The following is an 11,060-nucleotide window of genomic DNA, read 5'->3' as shown; positions in this document are numbered from 1 at the left end:
TTTATCTTCAATCTCACTAATTCTGACTTCCATTGCCTCAATTCTGCTCCTATGACTTTCTATTGAGTTGTCTAATTCTGAAATTTTATTAATTTTCTGGATTTCTGATTGCTTTCTTTCTATGGATTCTCGCAACCTGTTAAATTTGTCATTATGCTCTTCTCTGATCTTTTTAATTTCCTCTACTGTATGTTCTGCATTTTCCTTAATTTCCTTCCTAATCTCTTGAAGAGTTCTGTACATTAATCTTTTGTATTCTGTCTCCAGTAATTCCAAAAAATTTTCCTCCTCTGGAAAATTTCTTGATTCTTTATTTTGGGAGCTTGCTGAAGCCATCATGGACTGCCTCTTTATGTGACTGGATATTGACTGTTGTCTCCGAGCCATCAATAAGTTGTTATATTTATTTATTTTATGTTTGCTTAGTGTGTCTTAGTTTCTTGTTTTGTTTTGATATGCCCAAACAGGCTGCTTGTATGAGCTAGTTTGATTATTGGCACCTTTGAAGCACTAATGTCCTGTCACCAGGTGGTTAGATCTGTTACTAGGTATGTGAGTTCAGGAGTCTGCCCACTCCTCCTGTATGGATTCAGCTCAGGTGCCCAAATAGATAGCCACCAAGTGTGTGGTGTAGGCTCGCACAGTCCTAGATAGGCATGGGTGATTGGTGTAGGCACAGGCATCTGGCTGCAGCAGGGGGACACACTCTGAGCAAGGCAGGGGGTTGACGGCCACCCCCAAGTGTCCAGGAAGAAGGTGTGTCCCTGCTCCCTAGAGCGCGTAGGTGGGTGGGTTTTGCAGCTGGACTATGAGCACCTAATGCTGGTGGCTGTAAGGACTGGGGAGCACCTCTTATTCATGTGCCCCTATTGCAGGTGGCTACGTCGTAAGGAACCACCAGTCCTCAGGCCCCTGATGTGGGTAGGTGAAGACAGTGCTTAATGGGCAAAGCAGTGTCAAATGTCAAGAACCTGCCACCTCACAGCTGAAACAGTTGAAGTTAGAGTTCTGGTATATATCCTGTTGTACTGCAGTAATGAGGGCCTACGCTGTTGAAATGGGCCCACATGAGTGTATGCAGGCGGAAGGCACTCAAAGCCTATGGATCCCTTATGCCTGTGCCTAGGCAAAGGAACTGTGCCTACCTTGGGTTCCTGGCTTAGGGGAGCTGGCAGTTTATTTTTTCCCATTTGTTAATTTGTTCACTCTCTAAGGCAGGGAGAATGGCTCCGGGCGTGTGATGGATCCTACTTATGCCTCAGGGGACTCGACAGTTGCTGAAGCCGGTCTGGAACCCAGGGCAGAGCAGGGAGTGGGGACGTAAATGGGAGAGAGGTTTTTCCCTAAGGGGGGGGGGGTTGATCTGCGTGGGTAAGCAGTATGCAAGCACTTATCTTTCGCGGATCTAGGGCTGCTTCTCACTGGTTCTGGGTGGCCGTGTAGACTCTCTGGCGCTGGGTCTCTCCCTGTGTGGAAAACACGCCTCCCAAGGACCACTGCTTGCCTGCCTCACCGCTTACCCCCGAACTGATCAGGCTTGAAGGGCTCAGGCCAGGTCAGTACTGGCAACTCCTCGCTGCTTCCAAACCATCTCTCCCCACCCTTGCCACTCAGTCTGGCTCCTCAACTCTGTCCTTGATGTTCAGGGCTCCCAGATTGCCACATATAATCTATTCAAATGTTTTTTCGGGTCTTTGTTGTAAGAGGGTCCACTGGAAGTGTCTGACTACCCCAACATATTGGCCCCGCCCCCCACTATATGCATATTAACAAATTATATGAATAAATTAATTGACTTACTCATCTATTCAAATATATATTGAGTGTCTACTATGTACTAAGGAGCCCTAGTGGCGCAATGGTTAAGCCTTCAGCTGTAAACTGAAAGGTTGCGGTTCAAACCTGCCAGCCGTTTCTCAGGAGAAAAGACATGGAGATCTGCTCCCATAAAGATTACAGTCTTACTATGAGTAAGGAGTGACTTGACGGCACAAAACGACAACTACCTACTAGGCATGTAGTACTTTTTTTTAATGCAAATTAACATATACCTCCTACGTTTGTCTGCCAACTGCTCCCTCCCTCCCAGAGAGGTATTTTCATAAGCTCTGCTTTGACAATTTTTTTTACATGTTGCTGTAAGAAAGAATTAGCATAGCATGCTTACGAAAATAGCTTGCGGGGGGGAGGGAGCAGTTGGCAAACAAACATAAAAGGTGCATGCTATTTGTGTAAAAATACGGTATTATCTGGGGGATAAAATGATGATAGGAAAAAAGCCAGGGTTCTTGCTTTCGTGGAGTTTACAGTCTAGTGAGGGGGGTGATGGCAGATATTTATCAAAGAATCACAGACATAAATGTAAAACAACAACCTGTGACGTGCTATGCAGGAGAGATCATGGGCTAAGACAGCTTGTAACAGAGAACTGACCCAGAAAAAGCCAAGACTCAAAGGGCTAGAAGAGCTAAGCAGATGAAAAATGGGTTGGTGGGACAGTGGGTGAGAGCATCTTGTAGGCAGAAGCAGTAGCATGTGTCGTGGCTCTATGTCAAGGGGGAGAACGACCAAAAGGTCAGTGAGTGAAAAGCAGCATGGCAGAAGGTAAAGATAGCAGGGAAAGGTCTAGACCATACTGAAGCCCACAGACCAAATTTAGAATTTTTGTCTTTGTCTTTTATTTCAGTCATTAAAGTGTTTTAGGCAAGTGTGTCACAGTGAGATTTGTATTTTGGAAACTGCACTCTGGCTACGGTTGAACAACAGACTGGAGGGGGGCTGAAGTGATGCTGGGGGATCGTAGCAGTACTACAGGTGAGAGATGATGGAGGCTTGGCCACAAGAGAACTGTACAGATATAGGGAAACAGACAGATTAGGAAAAATTGACAGGAGTAGCATGGGTGGGATATGGGGATAAGAGGGAAAAGGAAGAACCAAGGATTATGCCTGGCTTTCTGGCTTATGTAAAACCATGACTAGAAATTCCATTTGCTGAAAACAGAGCACTGAAAGACCATGAGGCTTACGGTGGCTGGGGTGGAAGACAGAAAAAGACACGGGCACATAGAATATGCTGTGAAGATGTCCAGGAGGTAATGTGAATACAGGTTTGACATCTGAAAAGAAATCTGGACTGAAGATTTCCATTTGTGCTTCATTTCAGTGTGAATGGTAATTAACATGATGGTTGTAGATAAGATAATCTTAGGATGAAGAATAAAGTGAGGGAAAAGAGGGCCTAGAACTAAGCCTTGAGGAGCACCAGCATTTTACAATGAGGTGGAGGAAGAGGAGTCAAGGAGCAGTCAGAGAGGAATGAAGAAAACCAGGAGAGGGTTTAATAATAGGATTCTTTTTCTGGAATGATCAGAGGCTAAACGACCCCTTGTGTAAAATATTGTATTTTTAACATAATATGAGAGGTTGTACTGTGTAGTAGTTAACGCAGTGGCTCTAAAACTGTTCTGCCTAGGTTCAAATCCTGGCTCCTCCACTTGTTGGCTGTGTCTCTGTGAAGTAATTTTAGTCTCTCCGTGCCTGTTTCCTCATTTATAAGATGGGAGACGATACACTTTGGTGAGTTGTGTTTGGGGTCTTAAAAGCTAGTGAGCGGACATCTAAGATGCATCAATTGGTACCAACCCACCTGGAGCAAAAGAAAATGAAGAACACCAAAGACACAAGGGAAGTATTATCCCAAGAAACACAAGGGTCACCTAAACCACAGACTCCATCAGTCTGAGACCAGAAGAACTAGATGGCGCCCAGCTATCACCAATGACTGCCCTGACAGGGAACACAACACAGAATTCCTGACAGAGCAGGAGAAAAGTGGGGTGCAGAACTCAAATTCTAGTAAAAAGACCAGACTTAATGGTCTGACTGAGACTGGAGGAACCCCCGAGGCCATAGCCACTGGACGCTATGTTAACCCAGAACAAAAACCATTCCTGAAGCCAACTCTTCAGACAAAGATTATACTGGACTATAAGACATAAAATGATACCCGTGAAGAGTGTGCTTCTTGGTTCAAGTAGATACATGAGACTAAATGGGCAGCTCCTGTCCAGAGGCAAGATGAGAAGGCAAAAAGGGTCAGGAGCTGGTTGAATGGATACAGGAAATCTGGGGTGGAAAGGAGGAGTGTGCTGTCACAGTATGGGGAGTGCAACTAGGGTCACATAGCAGTGCGTATATAAAGTTTTGTATGTGAAACTGACTTGAACTTTAACCTTTTATTTAAAGCACAATAGAAAAAAAGATGGGAGAGGAAAACGAGTCTTAATTTGCACAACTGTTGTAAGGACTACATGAGTCAACTAAACTATATATTCAAACTGCTTGGAAGAGTGCCTGGGTTACAATAACAGTCGTTTAATACTAGCTATAATGATATTGGAGCCCTGGTGGCACAGTAATTAAGAGTTCAGCTGCTGTTCAAAAGGTGAGCAGTTCAAATCCATCACTTGCTCCTTGGAAACCCTATGCGGCAGTTCTATTCTGTCCTATAGGGCTGCTATGAGTCAGAATCAACTCGATGGCAACAGGTATAATAACATTAAAATACCCATTGCCATCAAGTTGAATCTGACTCATAGTCACCCTACAGGACAGAGTAGGACTACCCCACAGGGTTTCCAAGGCTGTAAATCTTTATGGAAGCGGAGTGCTACATCTTTCTTCCATGGAGTGGCTGGTGGGTTTGAACCACCAGCCTTTCAGTTAGCAGCCAAGCACTTAACCAGTATGCCACTAGAGCTCCTTATAATGATACTACTTATTATTACATACCTTCTCCTCACTTATCAACTATCTCATTATCCAACATTTTGCATTTATGACAATAGTAAAAAATCTACCATCTGACGATTTTGCTCATTAATGACGTACGTCTGGCAGCAATGAATGCTGAGGTGTGAGGTGAACGTAACACTGGCTGTGCTGGTTAAGGTCACGTGTCAACTTGGCTGGGCCATGATTTTCAGTGGTTTGGCAGTTATGTAATAATGTAGTCATTCTCCACTATGTGATATGATGTGGTCATTCTCCTCCATTTTTGCATAATGACCTGGTCTTTGGAACCTAACCATGTTGACAAATAAGTGAGAAGAAGATGTACATTTTTATCTATTAGCAGAAGAAATCACTGAACTAGCATCATACAAAATGATCTTTAACAACTCCCAAACTGAAACACAAGGAATTATATCTAACTAAAGGTTAAATTCAAAGCTTATACTGAAGGAGTCAGTAGTCATTTCTAATCTTGCAAACACCTGTCAGCTTTTGACGGATAAGAACCATATCTCTACAGCCTTCTTGAAATTTAATACAGTGCTTCAGATCTAGGTTTTTTATTAAAAAAACCAAACCAAACCTATTGCCATCTAGTCGATTCTGACTCATAGCGACCCTACAGGACAGAGTAGAACTGCCCCATAGGGTTTCCAAGAAGTACTTGGTAGATTTGAACTGCCAACCTTTTGGTTAGCAGCCATAGCTCTTAACCACTATGCCACCAGGGTTTTCCTGATACTTATTAGCACATGCTAAAGAATTCCTCCTGAAAAAACACAGACTTCTTAGTACAGAATATTTAAGTAGGTTTTATGCTAATTCCCTCCCCACATTCATTTAAGTATGACCATCTTCCAAGGCCTAATTCAAGTCCTACCTTCTTCATTAAGTTTTCTTCAACCATGCCAATCTAAAGTGATCTCTTTGAACTCTGAACAGCTATAGTACTTGTTTTACCAGCCAGCTGATACTTAATATGATCACTTGGTATTTCAACACATATTTCAGTAGACATTATTGAAATCCACATTCACTGCCTGGCAGTCTGCTAGTGCCTGGGAATAAAGTGATGTATAAAATAAGGTTTCCATCATTAAGAAGGAAACCCTAGTGGCATAGGGGTTAAGAGCTACAGTTGCTAACCAAAAGGTCAAAAGTTCGAATCCACCAGGTGCTCCCTGGAAACTCTATGGGGCAGTTCTACCCTGTCCTGTAGGTTTGCTATGAATTGGAATCGACTTGACAGCAACGGTGTATGTCGTGTGTGTGCAACATTAAGGAGTTACCACTGTAGTAGGGGAAGCAGAGAGTAAGCTAACACCCAAAATAACATGGATGCTTTGTATATAATATACAATTTGTATGTTGTAATGGAGGAGAGAATCAGTAATCAGCTGGAGGACTCACCAAAGAAGGCTATATTTGATTGGTCCATTGAAGGGTAAAGTAGGAGTTAACCAGGCAGTGTCATGAAAGAGAGACAGAGAGAGCATAGAGGGTAAAGAGGACAGAGGATGGGTGGAGAAAGAAATGAAGGGAAGGGCATTTAAGGCAGGATCAAATACAAGATATGTGCAGTTCCACTGTGGAGCCAAGTCTTATGAACACTGTATGGGAGGGATTTTGTCTTCTATTTCTCGAAGTTCACTCCTTCACTTCCCTTATCTAAGTTACTAAATGAATTTTTGTTTTATGAATGAATGGATTTAATTAGCTACATTCAAAGGGAATAATTTATGTTTTTTACTGGCAATGTGTTGAGAAACTGTCAGTTAATGTAAAAACAAAAAACACTACAGGATTACTTATAACATGAAAAATACAAAACCATCTAAATATACATTTATGGTAAATCTGAATGATGAAATACTATGCAGTCAGTAATCATGATTTTAAAATGATGTTTAAAGTTTCTAATGGCATTGGTAAAATGCTTAAGATGTGATATTATAGAAAAAAACCAGGTATACAATTGTAAAGGCTGTGCTATCTCATACTGTAGCCACGAGTTACTGGTTATTGGGCAATTAAAATGTGGCTAGTCCTATTTGAGATGTGCTGTCAGTATGAAATATACACTGGATTTAGGAGACTTAGTATGAAAAAGGAATGTAAAATGTTTTAATCAATAATTTTAAAATACTGATTACACGATAATATTCTGGATATATCTTTTTAAAATTTTATTTGGGTTAAATAAAATATATTATTAAAGTTAATTTACCTCTTTTTACCTTTTTTAAATGTAGTGACCAGGAAATTTAAATTTACACACGTGGCTCACACTATACTTCTATTGGACAGAGCTAGTATAGATGATATGATCTCAGCTATGTAAAAAATAAGGAGCCCTGGAGGCGCAATGGTTAAGCACTTGGCTTTTGCTGAAAGGTCGGTGGTTCGAACCCACCAGCAGCTCCGTGGCAGAAAAGAACAGGCGATCTGCTCCCATAAAGATTACAGCCATGGAAACTCTATGGGGCAGTTTTACTCTGTCATATAGGATCGCTATGAGTTGGAACTGACTCCCCAGCACACAACAACAACATAAGAAATACATGGAAACCTGACTAAATTAACAGTGGTTTTTGTCCCTAGATAGTGGGGCTATTATTTCCCCCTATTTCTGTTTATTATTACATTTTCCAAATTTTATTCATTAAGCAGGTATTATTTTATAATCAAAAGGCATAAATAAAAACAAATGACACACAAACAAAAACAAAGAGAAGAAGACCTCAATTTGGTTCGCAGAACTGCCTGCTGGAGGTGAAGAAGCCCGGGGATACCCAAATGACTTTCTGTCACTGGTGGAGGGTTTGTGCACAAAGGATGTTGGCCAGCTGTTCTCCATCCTGACTGGAGACAGAAAAAAGTGGAAATGGGTGTTAACCGCAGGAGGGGGCCTGTAAGTTAAATATAGGGAAGAATTTCCTGAAGGGAGGGTGTTTAAACGCTGGAATGAGTTACGGAAGAAGCCTGGTCCCCCAAGGTCTTTTAAAATACTACAGATACCCATATGCCTTGTGTGTTCCTGTCTAGAGGCAACGAGATGGCTTGTCAAGGCTCCTTCTAAAATAGCTATCTTAGAGTAAATAATTCTAATAAAACTTCCTTTTTCATTCATTTTTGACTAGGCTTCACTTTTCATATTAGGTATGCCAGCCTGCAAGAAATACTCTGAAAGGCAAGCCCATCTGATACAGCTACCTTAAGTAGACCTCTTGAGACTTCAAAGACAAAGTCATTTGATCTAAAATTAAAAACCAGCATCAGCTAGACAACATGTTTCTTAACTCCATCAGAGGTGACCTGCCAGAATTCAGTTCTGGATTCAACATAAGCATGATGGAGGGAGGGGAAGAGGGCAGATTTGTTTTTAAAAAGCGAGAGTTTTTCAAGATTTTAAGAGTGAATAATGTTTCATTTTCAAAAGTAAATGGTTTGGCTTAAAAGCAGAACTATCATATCATTACCTCTGATGTAAAACAAAGTAGAATGGCTCACTTGTTCTAGATTTTCATTACTCTCAGTTTATTAAGAAAACTTTTTCCCAAAATGTGTCAAAATTCTTAAGTACTTACTTCAAAAAACAAAAACAAACTGTTGAACTTCATTCTCTCTATTTACAAGAAGGAATAAAGACTAGGTCAGAAATGGGTTAGCAGAAGCACTACGTGGAAATCTTACCACTGAAGTGAGATGCTCTCATATAAAGCCACCATTTGCTTCTTGTTATGGATTGAATTGTACCTCTCAAAAATTGTGTTGAATTCCTGGCACTTGTAGTTATAGATGTGATCCTGTTTAGAAACAGGGTTTTTCTTTTGTTACATTAATGAGGTCATACCAGTGTAGGGTGTATACTAAACCTAATCACTTCTGAGTTATATAAAGACCGGAACAGAGACGCATACATGGGGGAAGACAGACACCATGTAAGGATCATCTACAGGCCAAAGAACTCCAATGAACCAAGAAATTTCCTGGAGGAAATCAACAAGGCCAAGATCCTAATTTGGATTTGTAGCCTCCAAAACTATGAGAAAATAAATTTCTGTTCCTGAAAGCCACCCATTTGTGGTATTTCTATTATGGTAGCACAAGTAACTAAGACACTTCTCTTAAAGTCACATCATTAAACACTAGAAGGAATCTGGAGAAATATTCTAGCATATTGCAAATAGCCAAGGATACATCTTAGTGTTCTCTCCTTACTAAGGTCACTGAGGTTAATACAGTTTCTTTAAAAATGGCCCACCTGGATCCTAAAACACCAAATCAGTTCAAGGTTAACCTCCATCATGGCAGCAGACTGCCCCCTAAAGTTTGGTCTTAGGCTCTAAGTCCCACATGACAGTGACAGCGAACAATACACGGAATATTTTTGCAAGTCATTTCCAAAACATTTGTCTCATCTACTCATTTACGTTATAAACTAAACAACTGTCAACTAAGCAAAAGCAAGGGCAAATCTTACACTTCTGAATCTTCCTTGGTCTCTTGAATAGTGCTATGTAAAGAAGACACTTAATGAATTCTCAAATGCATAAATAATACTTTGCATAGTGCTTTTTAGTTTATACAACACTGAGACATTATCTCATTTGCTCCATACAATTATGCTGGGGAAAAGGGCTGGTGCTATTAACTCCATTTAAAAAACTGGTAAGTCAAAAAAAAAAAAAAGAAATTAGGAACATTAAGTGACAGAGCTGAAATTGGGACTCAAATTTCTAAATCCAGTGCTCCTTCCATTGTATCACACTGCCTTGCATGAAGATGCTAGACAGTTTAAGCTTTATAATTGGGAAAAATTAAGCTTAGAACAAAAAAAATTCCATGAATAAAACAGGACAGAAGGCTTAAAATTCTACTTCTACTATGAAACCCCCAACACGTCTGTCAGTTTGTTGTACTGTGGGGGCTCCCGTGTTGCTGTGATGCTGGAAGCTATGCTACTGGTATTCAAATACCAGCAGGGTCACCCATGGCGGAGAGGATTCAGCTGAGCTTCTAGACTAAGACAGAATAGGAAAAAGGACCTGGTGGCCAACTTCTGAAAAAAATTAGCCAGTGAAAACCTCATGAATAGCAGAAGAACACTGTGTGACACAGCACTGGAAAATGAGCCCCTTGGGTTGGAAGGCACTCAAAAGATGACTGGGGAATAGCTGCCTCCTCAAAGTAGAGTTGACCTTACTGATGTGGATGGAGTCAACCTTTTGGGACCTTCATTTACTGATGTGGCATGACTCAAAATGAGATGAAACAGCTGCAAACATCCATTAACAATCAGAACATGGAGTGTATTAAGTATGAACCTAGGAAAATTGGAAGTCATCAAAAGTGAAATGGAATGCATAAACATCGATATCCAAGACATTAGTGAACTGAAATGGACTGGTACTGGACATTTTGAATTGGACAATCATATGGTCTACTATGCGGGGAATGACAAATTGAAGAGGAATGGCATTGCATTCATTGTCAAAATGAACATTTCAAGACCTATCTTGACGTACAATGCTGTCAGTGATAGGATAATATCCATGTATCTACAAGGAAGACCAGTTAACAGGACTATTATTCAAATTTACTCAACAACCACTAAGGCCAAAGATGATGAAATTGAAGATTTTTACCAACTTCTACCGTATGAAATCAATCAAACGTGCAGTCAGTATGTATTGATAATTACTGCGATTGGAATGTGAAAGTTGGAAACAAAGAAGAAAGATCAGTAATTGGAAAATATGGCCTTGGTGATAGAAATGATGCCAGAGATCGCATGATAGAATTTGCAAGACCAACGACTTCTTAATTGCAAACACCTTTTTTCCAACAACATGAGAGGCATCTCTACATGTGAACCTCGCCAAATGGAATACACAGGAATCAAATCAACTACATCTGTGGAAAGAGACGATGGAAAAGCTCAATATCATCAGTCAGAACAAGGCCGGGGGCTGACTGTGGAACAGACCATTAGTTGTTACTGTGCAAGTTCAAGTTGAAACTGAAGAAAATTAAAACAAGTCCACGAGAACCAAAGTATGGCCTTGAGTATATTCCACCTGAATTTAGAGACCATCTCAAGAACAGATTTGAACAAGGCAGGAGGACAGGAAAGCTGGTAATAGGGAACTCAAGGTAGAGAAGGGAGAGTGTTGACATTTCATGGGGTTGTTAACCAATGTCATAAAACAATATGTGTACTAACTGTTTAATGAGAAACCATTTGTTCTGTAAAAAAAAAAA

General features: G+C 40.7%; 1 protein-coding gene across 1 annotated transcript in view; it reads right to left on the bottom strand.

Moving 5' to 3' along the window:
• Positions 1-11,060, bottom strand: part of UVRAG (UV radiation resistance associated) — a 363,460-nt gene that overhangs the window by 15,196 nt on the left and 337,204 nt on the right. The window contains exon 16 of the mRNA XM_004381978.3: positions 9,700-9,726. Coding sequence (XP_004382035.1) covers positions 9,700-9,726 — 27 coding nt within the window. The remainder of the gene's footprint in view (positions 1-9,699; positions 9,727-11,060) is intronic.

The sequence above is a fragment of the Trichechus manatus genome, unplaced genomic scaffold (genome assembly GCF_000243295.1).
Source record: "Trichechus manatus latirostris isolate Lorelei unplaced genomic scaffold, TriManLat1.0 scaffold00088, whole genome shotgun sequence".
In the NCBI taxonomy this organism is placed as follows: domain Eukaryota; kingdom Metazoa; phylum Chordata; class Mammalia; order Sirenia; family Trichechidae; genus Trichechus; species Trichechus manatus.
The sequence above is the reverse complement of the archived record's forward strand: the minus strand, read 5'-3'. Positions and strand labels throughout refer to the sequence as shown.